This window comes from Ammodytes marinus (genome assembly GCF_949987685.1).
Source record: "Ammodytes marinus genome assembly, chromosome: 8".
NCBI lineage: Eukaryota > Metazoa > Chordata > Actinopteri > Uranoscopiformes > Ammodytidae > Ammodytes > Ammodytes marinus.
The window spans coordinates 19,961,633-19,982,679 of NC_137212.1; the positions used below are offsets into that span (position 1 = coordinate 19,961,633).

At 40.1% G+C, this 21,047-nt stretch overlaps 3 protein-coding genes across 5 annotated transcripts in view; 2 read left to right on the forward strand and 1 right to left on the reverse strand.

Annotated features, from left to right (window-relative positions):
• erich3 (glutamate-rich 3) overlaps positions 1-21,047 on the forward strand; it is a gene marked incomplete at both ends in the record, with an annotated part of 239,266 nt that overhangs the window by 91,664 nt on the left and 126,555 nt on the right.
• mob3c (MOB kinase activator 3C) lies at positions 247-5,222 on the reverse strand. Of its 2 annotated transcripts, none has more exons than XM_080033211.1 (4): positions 4,957-5,222; positions 2,672-3,293; positions 1,341-1,543; positions 247-688 (listed from the first exon to the last, which is right to left on the reverse strand). In XM_080033211.1, exons 2-4 carry the CDS (start codon positions 3,087-3,089, stop codon positions 659-661), a joined length of 651 nt encoding a protein of 216 aa, XP_079889337.1. In that variant the 5' UTR covers positions 3,090-3,293; positions 4,957-5,222; the 3' UTR covers positions 247-658. The 2 variants fall into 2 exon arrangements, with proteins under 2 accessions (XP_079889337.1, XP_079889338.1); XM_080033212.1 differs by lacking the exon at positions 4,957-5,222 and adding an exon at positions 4,283-4,394.
• Positions 7,887-20,473, forward strand: elovl1b (ELOVL fatty acid elongase 1b). 2 transcript variants are annotated; one of them, XM_080032425.1, is made up of 9 exons: positions 7,887-7,976; positions 14,736-14,860; positions 17,960-18,062; positions 18,153-18,343; positions 18,588-18,668; positions 18,797-18,853; positions 18,953-19,058; positions 19,356-19,492; positions 19,635-20,473. In XM_080032425.1, the coding sequence occupies exons 3-9, from the start codon at positions 17,984-17,986 to the stop codon at positions 19,959-19,961; spliced, it is 978 nt and encodes a 325-aa protein (XP_079888551.1). In that variant the 5' UTR covers positions 7,887-7,976; positions 14,736-14,860; positions 17,960-17,983; the 3' UTR covers positions 19,962-20,473. The 2 variants fall into 2 exon arrangements, with proteins under 2 accessions (XP_079888551.1, XP_079888550.1); XM_080032424.1 differs by lacking the exon at positions 14,736-14,860 and having other exon boundaries at positions 7,893-7,976.

Sequence of the window (21,047 nt, forward strand, 5' to 3'; positions counted from 1 at the left end):
GGTTTTGCCCTGAAACTAAATAGGCCTAAGAGCTTATGGCCTGTATTACCAGACCAAACCTTTAATGCAAATATATAACAAATAAAAATAATATATGCCATATTTCCACCTCTGTGATACAGAGTTCAATATGGAAAATGAAAATAAAATTGCGACACGTTTTTCTACATATTTTTATGGTGCAATAGCCAACATAAATAAAAAGAAAACACATTGCTTTAAGTGATCATTTTTAGGCTGCTTTTTTATATTTAAACCATTTTTAAAAACTCACATCAAATGAAATAAAATAAACTCATTCAACAAAACAAGACTCAGCACTGTATATAAAAAGGCAGACACACACACACACACACACACACACACATGCACAGTAAGAAAATGCATACATATAGAGCACAGGAAATGTAATCATACTGTATAAACCAGCACAACGTCCGATAATGATGGCATCAAGTGCCATAATTATTGTTAAGAAAAACCTCTATGAAGGCACAATGCCATCTGAAAGTTAGCAGACCTTCTCAGTTATGCTCAAAAATGTACTCGTACATTTTTATGTAGAAATTGTTATTTGTTTCGAGTGTTTTGAAGCCGATGATTTCTCACGGGGCTCAGATAAAGTGAAATGTAAAGTCCTTTGTCCATGGGGTTTTGTTTAATTGCATATCTTCTCTGTCATCTCTTTCTGTAAGAAAAGAAAACAAAGGACATGTTAAACACAACAAATTCATATCATATAAGGAGATAAATGATTGTTATGAACGCAATCTACGCTTTCAATATGGGCAATCATAATTTTTTATTGTGAGAAAGAAAGCTGTGTTCCCATAAGGCTCTGGGTACTAAAGGTGCAATAAAACATGGCTATTTATCTTTCCTGTGGGGTGTTGACATAAATGTCTCATCCCTGTTTTACTTTGGCAAAGATAACTACTTCCCGTTCTTTGCAATGATGATAACTGAAGCCTTTTATTGAAGCTCGGAGCACCATTGTCCATCTGCTCATATGTGATGGGGGCCCCTTTCTTGGAAAAAAAGCTGTACAAAGTCTGCCTTATTACATGACTGCAAATTTTCTGCTATTCTATCTGCACTGCATGCGCAGGAACTTGGAAGACCCTCTGACGTGAAGACAGAACTCAGCCTCACAGAGCATGCAGTATAACAAGGTTGTAGATGGAAGGATGGCTGATATTTCCTGCTAGAGTGACAGTTATGAGACTGATAACGACAACCCTCCCAGTCCCTGTGAAAACACACACTCATCTTGTTTTCCCCTACACCCTGTCCTCACCCTCACCCATCTGAGGTCACTATAGGTCGCTATTGTATCTTACCAGGGGCTCCAGTTCAGAGTGGTCAATGAGGTTGAACTCTGAGATGAAGTAGTAGTAGTGCTTGTAGCAGGTATTGATATGGGCCTCCGCACCCATGCTGCAGATGCTGTCAAAGTGATGGATGTAAACATGCACAAACACCCTGAAGAGACGGCTCAGGATCTTCTTGCACACCTGCTGGAAGTTCTTGGGGAAAGGAACGCCTAGTGTGAAGAGAGGAGAACAGTGTTACAGTTATTAAGAGGCGTCCAGCTGAGGAAATTGTTTGATCAGATCTGACATCTGGGGCAAAAATGTTATCACTTTCTATCATTGAAACTACTTCATTTAGTAGGTGTCATATTCTGTAATTAATATTTCTCCTCTACATCGTCAATCTTTGATTTGAACTACAACGTAATTGCGAGCACAATCGCAATCTATATTTGCATACTAGGTTGATTAAAGTGCCCCCGAAGGTATATATGAGGTTAACTGTGGAGTATCTCAGGCTGTTTAACAAAATAAAAATCATGAAATAGTAAATAAATAAAAATTATAATAATTGAAGACGCATATCTACAGAATGGGGCAAGTCGGATATTTTGTGTATTTATGGCTCCATAAACCAACAACATGAGCCTCTGTGTGTTCACAGCTGTGAAAAACTATCAAACAATTATTTAAAGCTATCCAATCTATGGAAGGGACACATTGATTATGGGGAACTTGAGAGCCCTTCTATTCGTGAGAGCTGTCGGGGTACGCCTGACAAAAGAGGTTGGGAACCACATTGGTTCCTAGACTACGTCTTATGATTGCAATAGCCAACCAATTTTGTGTCCCCATGTTGTCCTTCACAGGGCTGTAGGGGATTGTGCATGCATTTGGCAATAGTAGGGAAACACCCTGGTAAAAAATAAAATAAAAATTGAACCTACTGTATAAGCATTTTTAGAGTTTTCCTTGAACCCAGCCTGCATGTCTATGGACTGTAGGAGGAAACCATAGCTCCAAGAACAAAATCATGCAAAGTGAAAATCATGCTATTTCTCGATTGTGCATGACATTATCACCTCAAATACATGTTGATTGTCAAATCTGGCACAGCCACCCTTTTTAATCTCCCCTAAAAGTCAACCTCATTCAATTAAACTCTGCTTGAACTCCATCTTCCCAATTTGAGATATTAATGGAGGAGGTACAGGCTCGCACTCCAAGTTGACACTTGACAGACTGTTTATGCAGCACAATATCAGCGCAGCCAGGCTGGCAATCAATCATGCATACGGTTACACACTGACTCAACAATAGCCTGACCAGCCGCCTTCACTGCGGGACTCCTCACACACCTACTCTGGTGGGGAAGATGTCTTCATTGTTGATGAGCGACTCTATCCAGTCCATCAGCAGGTTCATGTATTTGAGAGCGGGCAGCTTAGTGGGCCTCTTGTAGTCGTCGCCGTCCTGCCACCTGTACTCGTACCTCAGCCCGCCGGACATGATGGGACAGGTGCGCTCGGTGCAAAACTCGCTCATGGTGCCGTAGATCAAGTTGATCCTGTTAAAGAAGTCCACCACGTGAACGGCAATCCAGTCGTTGATGTACTCTCCCTCGGGCAGCTGCACCACTTTCCTCAGGTCCAGGCCGGACTTGAGCGAGGCCTGGGCCTTCTTGTAGAGTTCAAAGCGCTGGGTGCCCGGTTCGAAGCGCTTCCTCGGCCTGAACGTTTTGTCTTTGCTGAACACTTGTCCAAGACACAGCGCCATCGAGTCAGTCGTCTCCCCAGAGAGGTTAAGTGGAGGACAAGCTATCCAGGATAAGAATTAGTCTTGAGCTGGATAAAACGCGCAAAACTTCAGAGAAATTAAACCCCAGGCTGGTTTTGGCCTCGGAAAGCAGGTCACAAGGGGTCAGCGTCTGTCAAGCAAAGATTGCAGGGGGAGCTCTTGTTTTCCAATAGTGGGACGTTTCTGTGGAGCAGAACAATAAGAGAAGTGATAGGCTTTCTCCTTTCCTGTATACGCTTAGGGCCAGCATGACCCAAAAAATGCATATGAACAAAACATCAAAGGTAGAACTACAATAAGCTATACATATCATTGTCAGATAGTTTACAAAAGGGTTTTTGAAGACAAAAAAGCATCTGTATAAAAAAGTGAAGTAGGCACATCATTATAATGACTCATGTGGGACAAAGTACATACTGCACAGAAAACCAATAAACTGGTTTGAGTTAAATCCAAATGTTCCAATATCACCTTTTTACCGTTTCACATAATTTTCAGTAGCACAAATTGATAAAAAAAAAAAGCTGCAGTGTCAGTCAGCTGTTGCAGAATTCAGGCCACTAGAGTCAAGCGTAATTGGGGAAAAGAATGGCATGTTGCTACTCCCATCAGATGTTTGAATTCTAGAGAGTATGGTGAGAGAACACGTCCGTGTAAACAGGCTGACAGAACCCTCCGTGGGAAATTTGACACGAAACACAACCAATACATTATTGAGGGATATTTTCTTCTGATCGCTATTAACCATCTGGCAGAGAACACTCACTCATCATGAGCATGACCTCATGAAATGTGATGTGATCCAATACCTTAATTATTATGATAGTAAAACATAAATGTTAGGTTATGTAGGAAAATAAGATGGGCAGTTTATTGGAATTGGTACGTCACCTATTGAAAGGGTTACATTTCACTCTTTACAACGTGTAAAGCTCCACTGAGTGGAGCGTTTCCATTCAGCCCATTTGGAAGACTGCAGCATTTGTTGCCTCCACAGATTTGACACTGCAGTCTTATTCAAGTGACTGTGGTTGCAACATGATACCGTATCCGCATCTGTGTCTCATTTTAAACTGCTGGTCTCAACATTTCCTGTGTGGTTGTTTCGCTCTGACCTGATAGCAGAAGTTACTGTCTCTTCATAATCATTCTGGACCAACAAAGATACTTACACTGGTGGTGTTTGTTGACTGAACCTTTGTTGATTGAGTATATCTCATCAGAAAACTACAATCCACAAACCTCTCTCCCATGTATGTCAGGGTCACGGTTTCGCTGGGTTCTGTTCACTCTTACTAACGTGCGGAAATACTGATTATCAAACAGTATTTGAAATAGGAGATGGGTCCTTTTTCTTTCTTTCCAGCAGCTTGCACAGTCTGCCTGATCTCAAAGTTAAAAAAAAAACACCACTGGGGGAACGTGAATACGTGGTCATTAGATAGCTCTGAAAGTGTCCATAACAAAAGAGCTTCTGAGGTTTCACTCAGTACTCCCATTCAGGGAGATACAGTTTCAGACTATCATTAAACTTGGGACACTCCTAGATCCTGAACACATCAATGGTTTGTATGAAAAGTGAAAGCATGTGGCACACAGTTATTACTTTCATTTGGATCACTGTCTGTCTCTCTGCATGCCTTCACAGCCTCTGACTGAAGCATGTCTGATCATGCACTGTTGGCATATTTTCTTGGCTGTGACTAATAACAAAAAGTCCTCTCAAGCCCCGAGACATGAACGAGAAAGAACAAAAAGCTTAGGCATCGCAAGGAAGAGTCTGAGGGAGAGACAAAAACAAGAGATTACAGAATGGAACAAAAAAAAGTACTGTCTTGCACTGTACCTGGCTGAAATCCTACGGTGGAGCGTCTGGAATGTGGTGCAAAGACGTCGGACGTCCCCGACTTTAAGCTCCCAGTGGAGGACAGCTCCAGCTGCTCTGCCTCCCCCCTCTGGCTCCTCTGGATCCTCTCTTTCTCTGCCTGCCCGGCCACTAAACAGACCAAACTTCACCCAGAGCAAAGACAACACAGCAAAGAAGGGGAAAAGTTGTTTGGCTTCTCTTCCTGTGAATGATGTCACATCCTGACTTTGTCCTGCTGGCCTCTCCTGTCTATGTGTGTGTATGGGGGTGTGTGTGTTGAGGACCTATAAATTGAAAGAGTAGAGGGACTGGAAAAAGGCCTTCCCAAACCCCCTTCCCTATACTCTGCCCTCCCTCTTTTCCATTTTTTTCTTCCTTTTCTTCTCATCCTGTAGGCAGAGCAGCCCAGTCCTCCAGAGCCCAGCCCTCTGGTAGAGGTCCTGTGAAAACAACCCCTCCTCTCAAGCCACATATAGGAAAGACGGAGCAGAATGAGCCCGCAAACATTTCGAGACAGTTGGCAGTCCAAGTCGCTCTCTTTTTTTTGTAAAGTCTCAATGACATATCATTTAAATTCTTGGTCTTTTTAAGACATTGTCCTTGAACTCAGAGCATACCCTTTAATAGAGAAAGCACTACCCTCCAAAATAAATGTGCAGCATTCAAATCATGAACAAACAAAGCATGTTTGACTTACTGTTTCCAGTAGCCCCTTGAGGGCTGAGTGTTTTTGTATTAGCTTTCCTGAGTGCTCCCTTTGGAGGCTCCTGGAGGTAAATGGGTGCTAATAAGACGTAGAAGGTATCTGTTTCTCTCATGTGCAAAACGGCGTAAACAACATGAAAGTATGGACCCATCCTGCCGTGCACCATCAACCATGCCACGTTCAAAGTCACTTTAACCCCCTTTCTTCCCCATTCTGATGCTCATTTTGACTTCAGTACATTGTCTTGACCACGTCTAAATGCCTAAATGCATTAAATTTCTGCCATGTGATTGGCTGATTAGCTTTTTGTTTTTATAAGCCATTGAACAGGTGTACCTAATAAAGTGGCCGGTGAGTGTATATGGGTAATATTTGTGTGCATTTTGTTCCGTTTCAAATGAATTACCTTCTGCATTTCCAACTTAATACTACTCACGGCAAACTTAATTTAAAAGTCACACGGACACAAGAAAATGTTGAGTTGCAGTAACAACACATAACCACTTGGGGACACTAGGACTGTGATTATGAGCCATGAGTGTGGGTTGAGGACACTTTTCTATATTCAGGGTTTCCAGTGAGTTCATATGCAAGGGTAAAACATTTACACAAGCAGGGGATTTTCTTTTAAGACTTTAGACACCATGTTGGCATTAAATGTGTGTATAGGCCTAGTGCATAATGTAAAAGAAAGGAGCCTTAATTTACATGACTGAGTTTGAGTGTTAAAGCACATTGTTTACAGAAAAGTACATATGGATTAGTTTGACAAACTCAATTCAAAAGGTAGAAGTCACCATCTTGCCAAAATGTAAGCACATGTTTATCAATTTATATGCATGTGATCAAACAAAAAAGACCAAAATATGGATTTAATTAAAAAATAGTATCTGACTTATGCATGTTTAGCTTACAATGCTGTTCAGGTTTTTTTTTTGTTTCCTCGATAACTCCCAACATTGTTGTAAACAATGGGTGAATGACAGAGAGGCATGTCATGTACTCTCTGACAGACAGATTAGGCCTGGTGTTGCTGCAATGTGCTCAAGTTAAGCTCTTCGGATGTGTGACGCAGTGAGGAAGTGAAACCTGTCTGGCCCATTTTTCACCTTTGATTGTCACTCAGCATAGTACTTTGTCATCACTCACCCAAACCACGCTTCATGTTGTTTAAAGCCCTCCCACAAACTGGAGGTTTACTGTAATGAAACAGTTGCACATGGAATGTAGTCGTCTGCCAGTGTATTGGCCTTTGAATATGTTTGTTTGCTGCTCTCTGTTGAATATTAAAGTCAAAGAGAAAAAAATATATATATACCAATAGAATTAGACGCCTTCCAATCATTTTACTATCAATCAGACCTTTGTTTAGGTGACCAAAAAGATATTTCATTTTCATTTAATTTAACTTTTATTTATCCTCGTGTGTTTCTGTGAAGGAATCAGGGTCATTTCTTTACTTAATTATGGCTGAAGGTCACCCTGAAGACGGCATCACACACAAGTTTAAAGACTATCCATAAAAAGCTGGGAGTGCTGGATCACTTCAAATAATAATAATCCCATTTGTTTTGAAATGTTCAAGGGTGTAAACTAAACTGACACAGAGGCTACCAAAGCATGGTTTATGAAGTGCGAGCCGACCCTTTGTCGTTATTGGCGATCAAATTATGTCATTCATCGATTTATAGCCAGAATAAACAAGAATCATTACAGTGTTGTGTAAGTGACCTCACTTGTTCTTTAAATGCTACAGTGTTGAAGTTAAAAATATAAAAGGTGCAGGTGGCTCAGGTGTACTTTTAGTTTATAGGGACAAAGATATTATTTTAAGTAGCCTATGACAGATAAAAGCTTGGTTCTATGATGCCAACTATAGCCTAGGCCTTCTCACCTTCTCATGTCACAAATCTATAATCACAATAACACTTTCTCCAAAACATATCAGAGCTCATTTGAGTGAAGCCTACAATTTGATTAACGGTAGACTATGCCAGAGAGTGTAAATAGAGGAAGCTTAATAGCTCGGTCTGCTACAAGGAAGCTGCACTCACTGATGTTTAGACCGATGATGATTGGCATTTGAATCATTGATACAGCCTGTTGATCACGTCCATATTAGGCGACCATCTTACGGCGGGCTGCGTTTATGACTCCACCTTTCCCCAGCTCCACGAAAAGGGTTGGGTCTGAGCAGAGGGAAATTAAAGCGGATAGGAAGAGGAAGAGGAAGCGGAGCGGAGAACAACTTCACACACGGGTCGGGGGATATCGTCATCCTTCTTCTCCGCAGGTTAGTTTTACATCTGGTGCCTTCCGTAGGTTACTGCTATCAAATGAATTAGACAAATGTCGGTTGGGGTTAACTTAATGTGGTTTTATTTTGCTTTGGGGGGTAATAGGGGGTGGGCTACTTTGACGCAGCGTCCTATTCAAATTGAATTCTAGTGACTTAGGCCTATAGGCTACTATGTTGTTTATCTTCCTATAGTAAGTAATACTTTTGTTTCTTCTTTTAAGCCACTTAAAGCTACAGGTGCGAGTCACTTTTAACCACTTTTTGGTGTTGTGCTCACTGCCCAAATGTTTATCAGTTGAAACCATAGTAGGCCATACAAGAGGTTGAAATCGTGATGTTGTAGATTCAGTTTGCACATCAATTAGGCCTAGCTTAGTTGTTCAAGTTAATAACGGCACAGTCCGTTATCTGCTCGCTTCTCATGATTTGCACCTGGGCGGCGAAAAAAAGTTCAGTCAGCCTCTGTTCAGTGGAGTCTATTGTAATTCTACACCTTGAAGGTGGAATGCTAATGTTGGCTGTCAGCGTTTTTTTTTGTTTGTAGCTGTTCTACTTCACTAAAAGTAGGCTAAAGGGGAACTTGTGTCTGTGTGTAGGCCTACTTGTCTGACAAGTGGACTAGGAACTATAGCACATAACGTTTCGCCTATCTAACGTTTTTTTTTGTTTTTCTTTTGCTATCGCCCTATCCTGAGCTCTTGGTAGCCTATTTGAGTATAGGGACTAGTTTTTTTTTTATTTTAATTTGTATTTTTTTTTTGTAGCAGATGTGCTTGATTTGATTTTGGTTCCAGGGTATTTGTGTGTGTGCTTGTGTTTATTATTATTATTATTATTATTATTATTATTATTATTATTATTATTATTATTATTATTATTATTATTATCTTTATTTTTATACAAGGCAACAATGGTCCATCTATCAGAGGCGATGTTAAGGCTACTACGTGGTGTTACATCATGTCATCAGTTAAAGCTCATCTTGTAGCCTATATTAACCTAAGCATTAGTAATAATTGTTCAAATAAAAACTTGTAAAAAAGTGAAGATTATTTTGAACAAGGCTTTCCAATAAACATTGTTGTTGTCCATATTCAGAGAACAAGGCGGAGAACCTGCTCTGTACAAATGCCATAGGAGGTATTGGAAGGGTCGGTGAGGTCACCTGATCAATAAGGTGGAATGAGGATTCATTCAGTATGATTTTTTTATTTTGTGGCAACACAAAATTGAATGAAGACAAAATTCTCATTGTGTAGTTAACAAGACTCTTGTAGTTTGTACCTCGTCTGCCATACCATGTCGACCACTTATGCAAATGTATGTTTAGATTGTAGGATTTGGTTAGGCCTACAGACAGTAGAACACCAGAAACTCCTGTGAGCAGGTGTTGAACTTTTGAACCATGTGATGCATAAGCATAAACATTCACATTATGTTGCAACGTTCTTGATAGTCACCACCGGCTTGATTCCTGGACGCAACAGTATTGGTCATATCAACCGTTTTCAATTTCCTCAATCTGTTAGGAAGCCAGAACAACTACTAGCAGCACCTCATTTATGCAACGACAATGCATAATGGCAAAATTATACTGTGAAGATTAAATTAGTTTGGTTTATACCACACAAGTATAAGAGTAGTTTGTCATTTGAATGGGATTCAGATTTGTTTTGCTGTATTTAAGGCTACAAGTGACACAACTGTCAAGTTGAGTTGACACTGAGCACATGGCCAAATTCTGATTGAAATACTTAATTCAATACATTTTCCGCAAAGCATCCGTAACTGTAATGAGTCTTTGTTGTTACGACATAGTGAAAATGGGAAACATGTTGCAACAGCCTCTCTGCATGGCATTCCTGTTACTGGAATGTGTTGTACTAGCCGGCCCTCCACTTATTTCTTTTCCCCTCAGATGCTGGTCACCTGTGGTGTATGATATGGTTCACTTACTCTTGTGTAGACATGTAAACATCAGCCGTAACCAACAACTGATGGATTGAGACAAAAGGGCCTCAAGGACAACCGAACAAGGTGTATTTCTGACAGTAAAGTCAATACTACAGCAGCATTGTGACTGTTAACGCTCCACCCTCCCCTGTTTACACTTCACCAGCTTCCAGTGTCAACAGCCCTTATTGAAGGGCTGTCTTTTAAGGCAAGAGCGGGGCTAATAAAGAAAATTAAAGTTTCAGCCAGTGGAAATGGCATGGATACTTATTTTTTTGCATCCTTGGCTGGGTTTGTGCATGCAGCAGTAATACACACACTGTTGTTTACCACAGTCTTCTACCGTTGGTCACTGAGCAGCTGTAGTAAAAGTGCTTTGCTAGGTAGAGGAAAATGTTAGTCATGCACTTTTTCCTCATCACATATTCTCAACCAGTCTGGTGTTAAAGGGGTGTCCCGATTCTCCAAATCATCGATTCGATTTTCAAATTCAACGTCACAATTAGATTCCATTCTTTCTTTCTTTTTTCTTTAAGCACAGATGACTATGCCATTTTAGACTAGTCTAGTATCATTGGTTTAATGCCATGATAACTAATATTATTTTTGAATTCATATTTCAAAAGGTGGTATTATGTCATCAGTGATATCATCTCCATTATTCGTCATTTGCATTGTAGGTCTGACACAGGCCTAATTGTCAAATATAAATTATTTCTTTACAATAGAAATGTAGCAATAACTTGTTTCACCAGTCAATAGAAAAAACTAAATTTGCTTGGTGATCGTGACCCTCAGTAAAGGTGGAAACGGATCTTTATTGTTTGCAAACAAGGGTCAAGACAGAACAATGCAACAAGGGGATTTAAATGATATGACCGGAGAATGCAGTCATTCTCCAGAAGTTATAGCAAAATCTAATTACGCACAAACATTTCAGCCTACGTACTAGATTTTCAGGGTTGGGGTAGTGAGACATCATAACAAATCTAGCTGGCGAGGAGTAGTCTTCAGTTCATAAAACAACCTGACTTTATCTTAAACAAGACTGAGGTCAGAGCAGTTTGATCGATTCCATGAAGATTAATAATTTATGATAATACAATATAGTGTAAATATATTTCATATATTCACACAATAATATTTTCCCTAACAGAGTGATGGTGTCGTTGACAACTTTATCAATCGATCCTGGCTTTTCTACAAAGTCTTTTACAATGTTCTCTGGGGTGTTTGAACTTTTTTTTTTTTTTTTGAGGATCCTAGGGATTGTGGACAGCCTCGGGCCAACTGTAAATCCGTCACTCTTTGCTTTGGATATCAGTATTGTCAGTTGACCTGTAGGTCAAACTAAACCAACTCTCCATTCACAGCCTTTTTCTTGACAGAAATGTTAGTCTAGAGAAATAAGTGGTAACTTGTCTTTTAACACTCCGCACTGGTCCACAGTTTCCTTAGTGAAAACACTGAAGCTATGATGACAATGATATGGATAAGGATTTAACAATTTTTAGTTTTTTACACAAAAGCAGCAGTATTCTCCTTTTTAATAAATCCTAGTTAATGTTGTCTCTACTCTACTTATAATTAGCCCTAAGTTGCAAAACTATGGTTTTGGTTGGAAATCCCACACAGATTACTTTCCTAAATGCTTCCTGCACCTGCTGGGCTGCAGTTGTTTCTGCATGATGTGCATCAGCTTGGGCTCATTTAGTAGGTTGCGATACGCTATTGTCTATAGAAAGTTTCAGAAATCTGAGTCGCTTGTGGGTGAGACCTCAGAGGGGACAGAGAAGAAGGGAAGGGCGGGAAAAGAATGAAACCAGTGTTAAATGGTGGGTCTTGTCTGAATACTTGCAGGTAGGGGTGATACTATTCCCACACACACACACACACAGACACACACACACACACACACACACACACACACACACACACACACACACACACACACATACACTGAGGTGGTATAAGTACTTTATTGAGGGAAGTTCAGCAACGTTCCTGTGCCACTGGTAATAAATACTAAAACTGGAATACGAATATGCTCAAAGTTTTTTTGCTTAAGTGGGATTTAAAAATGGATGCATTGTGCTAGTTTATTTTATAATTAGGTCACTGGGTTTCATTTCTCATACCTCAAATCTGACATGTATAAGAACTTTAACATTGTGAAATGGTGTGTATGTGTGTAATCCTGTATTTATGCAAACTGTTTTAATGAAAATATATAATTGACTGCAATAAGGCTTCAATCTAAACTGGATTTAATTATATAATATCCCCAACAAAGAAGACCGTTACCGCCAATATATATTCTAAAAACTATTTTTAAATTAAAAGGACATATATGCACATATATTAAGATAAACATAAAGGTTTTGCTCATTGTATAATTCAGCTGTATTATCCTAGTAGTAAAGCTATGGATGGATTAAATGATCTAGTAGTGTTCCGTTTTTTCTTTAAGCGTCTCTCTGTGAAGAAACGGCACAACGAGAATTGAGTTGCAATCATCGTGGAATGTTTGAATCCATCTTTTTTCATCTCGGTCTGCATTCTTGAGACAAGATTATGTCAGACTGACGTATCTGAACTGTGAAAACGCGGGTCCCTCCCCAGGCGACTGCTGCTGTCCCCTGGGGCCAAGAAGAACACACCGATGCGTGCCTTTTGTTCTTCTTGAGTGGGTTTGTCATTGTGCTGGCTTGATTGGAATGTGTCTTTGGAATGTGTCTTTGGAATGTGTCTTTTTAGTTTTTACGTCACGTAAGACCGTTCAACTGATTTGATCTGTGTTTCAACTTGGCACTCACTTAATTATCAGATTGTCATTGTGCTATTCAAGGGTTTCTGCTGACTTTTTTATGAAGAGAGACTACTATGATAAATGCTTAGTTTGCTGTTTTAAGTAGGCTATTTAGCGTATAATGATTTTATTTCTAGTCTAAAATGGGCAAACACATTTTGATTGACACTGTGCCCTGGAAAGGAGACAAATCGTGCCTAATCTCTGGAGCCCTTGTATATATTTTTAAAAGGCTTTTACGTTTATAACCTAATACTTTAGACCCCTCATAAAGCATTGGCAAAACAAATTAAATACCTAGTTAGCATAGTTTGTGCTTTAAGTGTTTCACTTAATGTCCTCCATACAGTGCAATAGAAAATTGGGTCTATAGGAAACCAAATAGATATTTAATCATTTGCAAATATCTTGAAGTAGGTCAAATCTTTTGGGAGTCGAGACATAATTTGGCAAATTTACCATTTTCAGTCACTTGAATGAATTACTTTTTTAACAATAAATATAGCCTTGCTGTGAAAAATGTATCATTTTCATTTTATCATTTTAACATCTGCCCTTTTAATAACTTTTACTGATGTATTGTTGTTTAATTTAGACTGCTAGAATTCTTTCCATGTTTGCATTTTACTTATACGCTTTCAAAGGTAAATTCTGAGCATTACAACAGTTATTTTACTTCTGTATCATTCTACAAGAATGAATGGTGGTTTAAGACCATGTTCAAAGTCAGATTCACAAGTCGGAAGAAATTATGAATGAAGCTACAAGGTTTCCCCAAGCATTCCCCCTACAGTTGACATTTACTTACCGCTAAATGACTTCAAATATGTTCAGAGGCAGAACATATAACAACATCTATTGTTGTGTTTTGTTCCTCACTGCGAAGGCTGGGTGTGGCAGCGAGTTCAGATTAAGTGATTTGCTATCAAGCAGGGTTAATACTCTTCAGAAAACACTGAAGAATGTTTAGCGTTGGAGTCTTGTCTTTGCTTTGCAGCAATCGTTTTTAATGGGCTCATTAGCCTTCTATCCAACCCTGAGTACACATCAAGGTTTTATGACAGTTTATGATGCTCCCTAGCTCAAACAAATTCAAATGAATTTGGCTATGTGGTATTCTTTGTAGTTGGCAGTGAACTGGACAGGTTTGCTTTATGGTATAAAGCAAGCAATCATGTTGTGGATCTGAGCAAAAAACATGAAGCAGAACTGTGCAGCTGGAAATGGTGTACTAGCTTCTGTGGGCAAAAAATAAATAAATACATTTGGCTGCCAAAGCAAAGTTTGCCATACAAGTAGAAACACAGCTACTCCTGACTTGTTTCAAGGATTTCTCCCCCAAGACATTGATTGTCTCTCATTGAGAGAGAAATGGAAGCTAGTTGTGCCCTAATGGGTGTTGGTCGGGTAGAGAACCAATAAAGGCGTAACAATGGCCCCCTTCATGATAACAGAGTCGCCACTGATTTCTTGCCCGCTGCCTGTGAATAATATTATCAGCCCACCATCCCCTGAGAGCACACTGACAGTCGTGTTTCAGTGGGATGTAGGTGTGACCTGTGACCTAGAAAGTAAGGAAGGGGTTAACTCAGACCTGTTCAAGTAAGGGCGGCTGTCACAAAACAGCAAGACCATTTTAAAAAAAAAAAAAAAAAAAAAAAAAAATTCCCTGTTGAGTTTTGTAGTGTGGGTTTAAACAGAGGCCATCTCACTCTCAGGCCAGTTGGGTTTACACACAGTGCTCTCTCGCTCTTTCTCTCTCACTCTCTCTCTCTCTCTCAGCCTCCCTCCCACCCTCTCCCTCTGTGTGAGCTAGTTATTCATCCACTGTGTGAGTCAGTGAGGGCGGGGATTTCGAAGACTGCTGTACCAGTCACACTTTGACAGTTTACATTCTCATTCCCTTATCCTCTCTCTCTCTCTCTCTCTCTCTCTCTCTCTCTCTGTTTCTCTCCCTACTCCGCTGTTTTCTCTCTTTGCTGCTGCCCCAGCCTGCCCGCTTGCCCGCCCGCCTGCTCGCCCTTATAGCTGACAGAGGAGCTTTGTCGTGCTGTGAACTAAGAATCCACATCGGCTTCTGATGATTTAAGGGGGAAAAAAGTCTAGTCTCGACAAGGTAAGTTGCCCAATGTTCCATAAAAGGTGAACTAACTTGTGTGTGGAGTCTGCTCACATGTTGAGCAACTCCATTTTTTTTCTTTTTTCCCCTCAGGGAATGTTTACGTTCTTTTGGGTGCTTGAAGATCTCAGGTTGTTCTGGTTTGAAAAGTCCGTTTTATAACGGATACTTTACTGTGTCTTTGACTAATGGCTTCCTGGATCATCCCGGTATTTAAAAATATGAATTGTATTCTCTGCTCCAGTTTGTTCATCATTAACTCTTACCTCATGAGGGTCGGCTCTCTTTTTTTCCATCCCTATGATTCATTGACACGGCCCAAATGTTCCCCCTCCCTTTCCACTGTAACATATCTCCTTCCTAGATGTAATACAGACCCCTCCTGGTCAAGGTTTTTCTAATATTGAATAAGTGTTTGTGGTGGGATATACATAAACTTTATTTTTGTTTGGTCACGAGACTGGACCGATGTTGATTAGGGCTGTAAAGCAATAATATTTCTTTTTGATGGGGGACAGAAGTTATTGTCTAAGTGGTCATGTGTCTACAGCTAAACTGCTTTACTTGGCCATGCGACTTAATTCAGCAGACACTCATACAGTTATGAGGAAGTTCCTCTCCTATTGTGGAATTACTAGGCCTACTAGTATTGCTGACTGTGCATAACAATGACAATTGAGTTTAGTTGAGATCCATTTATTCTAATGCTGGTCCAAATTCTGAGGTAACAGAAAAGCCTTGAATTGGTGGAGATAAGAAATGGTGACGTCATCATGTTGGAGGTCATTGATAACTAGACAATAAATGGTCCAGAAGTGTCAAAGCAGAGACAGCTACTGCTGATATCGGTTTCTGTACTTCTGGTCATTTTCATCTATCTTTTGAATTTCTTTCTTCATCTGGGACTCAGGAAGGATACAATATTGTTTCCCTTTTCTTGTGTTGTCATGATCATGAGACTATCCCCTTGACTCACACAATCTGTTTCATTATTCGCCACTATTCCCAGAAATAAGTATTTTCAAAAGAGCTACAAAAAATAAAACTCCAAACCGAGTCACATGTTCATACAGTACTTTAGGGCGGATTTCTTAATCATTACTTTGTGCACTGTTACAATATCTACAACATCATTTGATTAAAAACAGAAAGGTGGCTATTGATGCCAACAAAAAACGACTAGATCTGTTTCCTCCTGAATTCAAACTTACACTTAATAATGCATTCAAATTCAATAGTTAACATAATTGAGAATTGTGGCCTGTAAGAATTGATTAACTCAAATTTGAAGCCATGTGAAGTGGTTAAACTATTAACAAATATTTCTGAGATCACTTTATCCTTTCAGAAGTCTTATTTCAGATCAAGAGAGATTCTGCTCCAAGGACATGATGATACTTGTGTTGAAATGTGAGGCACCTTGCCTAATAATGCCACCTCATCAGTTCAAAAAACCCACGACCGCTTTTTGGTGTAAGGGTCAGGGTTTCCTGAAATGTCATGTGTCTGATGTTTTCATAACATGTCGTCACTTTTGGTGATAACACTGAGGCCCGCAAGGAGATTAAAAACTCCAGTTCAGGTTTTCACCTTGGCGACGGAAGGTGTCACAAACTGAGTCTGGAATGCTGAACTCTCACCTGGAAGCTAAACGGGGAGATCGACCGGAAAGATACAATGCAGTTAACATTGACTCATGCTTAACAACTGAACAACCCTTAGGTATACAAACTGCCTGGGGGTATTTACGAAAAAGGATTAGGAATGTCCCGTTTGTGAGACCTTATCGATTTTTCACTGGAGACCTTCTGTGCTACTCTGAGTCATTTTTAACTTTGACATAATAAATGCTCAAAATAATACTTTGTATGGAATTGAATTTCACCTTTTCTTCCTTGATTTAAAAAAATAAAATAAATCATAAAGATCTTTACATGCAGATCAAGGGCCACTATGCTTTGTGGCGTGTGTCAGTTAATTTTTTTTTGCATCTGGTGTAAGTTAGCATTTTAAAAACAAGAAATTGAATGCAGGTTGACATCCTAAACATAGCTGTAGTATACGCTGAGAATTTATTTATACTGTATCCTCTCTTGCAGTTTGCCTGTGACCTCCACACCCCACCCTTTATTCCACTGCCTGTTCATATTAGCTTTTGATTATATTGGCTTAAGGAGGGCCGATCTTTAGCCCTAAGGCAGTGAAAACTCAGAGCATTGTAGATTGTACATCAAACAAAGGCTCCCTCTGGGTCCAGTGTGATGAGATGAGACCGCACCCTGCATGTCTTCTACTTTGTGCATACACTTTATGGTTCACACATGAAATGGCGTGCCTCTGTCAACAGAAAAAAACACGGGTCTGAAAACCCATAGCAACATTCCTGCTCGCATGCTTCATGTCATGACACTTTCCACTGGTGAAATGCTTCTCGCCATACTTGTAGTTGAACTGTTAGATTCGGTTTGTAGTGACAGTTTGCCAATAAATAAAGTTGCTACAAAACAAAAAGAATAATTTGCTAATAATGTCAGGGTTCTGCACTTTTTGTTTTGAGTTCAGTCATTTGCTATTTTCCTTTTTTGGGTTTCATTTGAGGTGAGCAGCTGAGCCAGTAGAGTGCTGCCTTACTGTGGGACGAGGGAATGCCCTCCCAGTTCCCTGTAGCACCTCCTCCTCTAATATCAGGCCATGTCTAATGAGTGGTTGAATGTTGGGAGTGTTTGTTTGTGTGAAGGTTGTTCTGCTCTGTCACAGTAATTGCATTTCAGTCTTGCTGAGTACGGGAATGTCACAAAATTCTCCATCTCTGTCATTCTTTTGGTCACCAGGGAGACTCAAGCAATAAATAAGAGATTCATATAAGATTGAATAGTTTTTTTTTGTCATAAGTAAATAACTTTTCATATATACATATTTCTGCAAATTTCACAATCGTGGAAAGGTTGGTGACTTATAAATTACTTTTATAAGTCATAAGCTGGCCAAAAGGGATTGATATTTCACTACTTGTCATGGGAGTGGTGAAAAGATCGCTGCTGTGGTTCGCTTTGACAAGTCAGAAGACTAACAATGAGCTTGTTGGGTTCTTTGCAGGTCATTTGGTCACAACAAGACAAGATGGCAAACATGCTTCAAGGGATTCAGGAGCTTGGCTCACATGCCAAGGATATCTATGACTACCTCCTGGCGGGATTTGGTAAGTATTTACCAGGCTGAATACATAAAAGGTCACTATGTTTGTGTGTTTGTTGAATGTTTGTCTGTTTTTTCTCTCTCGTTCCTACAGATCCACGGTTCAAAGGGTATCCTCTGATGCAGAGTCCTGTTCCGATGTCCGCAATATTGCTGTGCTACCTGCTCTTTGTACTGTATCTCGGACCTCGCTTTATGGCCAATCGCAAGCCATTCCAGCTAAAGGAAGCCATGATAGGCTACAACTTCTTTCTAGTTGCACTGTCAATATACATCGTCTATGAAGTAAGGCACTGTAGTTTAAAGTGTACAAAATTTAAATAATTCGAATGAATTCCTTTTGTGCACATTTAGAACATATAATCTTAATACAGTTCTGCTCTCAAAATGGACGTGACTTAATTTGTGTACTTTGGTTGAATTTCTATCTTCAAGGATGACTGATTCTGTTCTTAGCTATGACCACAGACATAATTACAGTGTTGAGTCCCCATGTAAAAAATAAGTCTTAATTTTTTTTGTTATTTAGTTTTTGATGTCTGGGTGGGCCACGACGTATACATGGCGATGTGACCCAGTCGATACGTCGGACAGTCCTCAAGCACTACGAGTAAGGCCCGGTCTAACTTATCGCTCATATTCAGTTCTTGATAGAAATAAATGTAACACTAGAATTTTTTATCAATGTGCCCTTGTTGGCAACTTAAGAGTCAATCAAGTCTTTACTCTCCTCCCCAGATGGTACAAGTGGCCTGGCTGTTCTGGTTTTCCAAGATCATCGAGCTCATCGACACAGTATGTTCAGCCCCATTTTACTTGATGGCCTTGGTGTAGTTCAATTTTGGTGACCACAGCTTTGTTTGCTCTAAGTAATCAATATCCTCTTTGGGTCAGGTCTTCTTCGTGCTGAGGAAAAAGCATGGCCAGGTCACATTCCTACACATCTTCCACCACTCTTTCATGCCATGGACCTGGTGGTGGGGAATCATGTATGCTCCCGGTGAGTACATACAGTACATACATATTTGCTATTGTAAATCTTCACTTGTCAAAGATTGAAAATGATTAACTGAGGAACAATAGCAGTTGGTAGTGTTATGACATGACCTGTACAATCAGCAACAAGGCTCTCCATTTAGTTTCTGCTTGGTCTTGTTTAAGAAACCTTTTGCAGGCTACCTATAAGGTACTGCATTTTGTTTTGTCAGGTTTTTTATTTTATCTTTCAAGATTCTTTTGTATCTTTTTAACTTTTTTCTTTTGAGTTATCCTAATGCAGTTGTGATTATTACCTCAGGTGGAATGGGATCTTTCCATGCCATGGTGAACTCTACCGTCCACATCATCATGTATTTCTACTATGGCGTTAGTGCTGCTGGACCACGCTTCCAGAAGTTTTTGTGGTGGAAGAAATACATGACTGCCATTCAGCTAGTACGTATACACCCTGTACTCTCTCTCTGTGTCCTAAACTACTCTGGACACGTCTCTGCTCCAAAGGCACAAACAAAGATTCCTAATACATTTATTGATAGTAGGCACTTGGCTCACTCCTACTTTTTTTTTTCTCCAACAGACCCAGTTTGTCCTGGTGTCTGTCCACGCTACGCAGTATTACTTCATGGACAGCTGCGACTACCAGTTCCCCATGATCCTCCATCTCATCTGGATCTATGGAACCTTTTTCTTCGTGCTCTTTTCCAATTTCTGGGTGCAGGCTTACGTGAGGGGTAAGCGGTTGCCAAAACAGGACAATAAGCAGTGTCAGAACGGCACAGCTGTCAGCGCCAACGGCAAGCACCACGAGAACGGCAACGGCATCCACCACGAAGCCGCCGTCAACGGCTCCGCTCACCGCGAGAACAGCAGCAGCTCTCACAATGGCAAGATGAAAAAGGCTTAGGATCTCTGGAAGGCAAACCACCCAAGAAGTATGACCCGGTGGACCTGTTAAAAACGTCTACAGATTCCAAATATCCTTTTTGGCTGTTTTTCATTTTGTTTTAGTTTTTACATGCGAAACATTGGGGAAATGAAGTAGTCAGTGATTCACACAGTTGGGGTTCCAGGTGTTGGTTGATTTGTTTGTTTGTTTCCTTTGAGAACCACATATGGAACACAATGTATGAAGGGAAGATGTTTTTGACCTTCATGTTATCTTCACTGATGTTGCAACAACCTCCTAGTTCAGTTACACATCACCCCAACCCCACTTGCTTTCATTACTTTTTCTGACCCTCACCCCTGTGGACCGATGACTATAAAAGTTTCCGTCAAACTTGAAAATACTTTTTTTGTAAATAGTTTTACCACACCAAAAAAATAACTAATTGTATTGGCATGCTTTAGACTTGTTTAATTTGTTACTTTGTGTATTTAAAATGACCAAATGCCAATAAATCCAACTTTAAATTATCTCATAAACTTTGTGTCAGTATTTCCATGTGCAGAATAGCTCTTGCTGGATGTGAAACTTGCAGTAAAGATGTTCAGTTATATTGCCAGGTCTTTGGTGGAAGACTGGCATTGTGCTGTGTTGCTACAAAGAGGGAAAGTATTGGCATGGCTTTCTCTAGCCTCTTGCCTTTGCCATCCCAAGTATGTGGAGCAAGTGGGAGGTTATCAAGGGCCCCATTCTGCTTTGTTTAAAAAGATGCAGACCAAGCTAAAGCATCCTGCAGACCAGATCTACACCTACACGAGTCAACCATCAGCTGGTTCATCCAGGTCATTACTACTCTGTAAGAATGTTTTCTTCACATCCATAGGTTAACCATTGACCAACATTGTACCTAAAGTACTGCCTTGTGGTCAAATTACAGACTAGAACAGACACCTTTTAAAGCTAAGTGCGTAACTTCTGTCGCGCCCATGAGGAATTCTAAGTATTTACGACAACACTGTTTACACATCCACATGAAGCAAGTCTTCGGTGATCATGCATGATGAATGTATTCCTTCTGCTATACGTCCAAGATTTTTCTTAGCA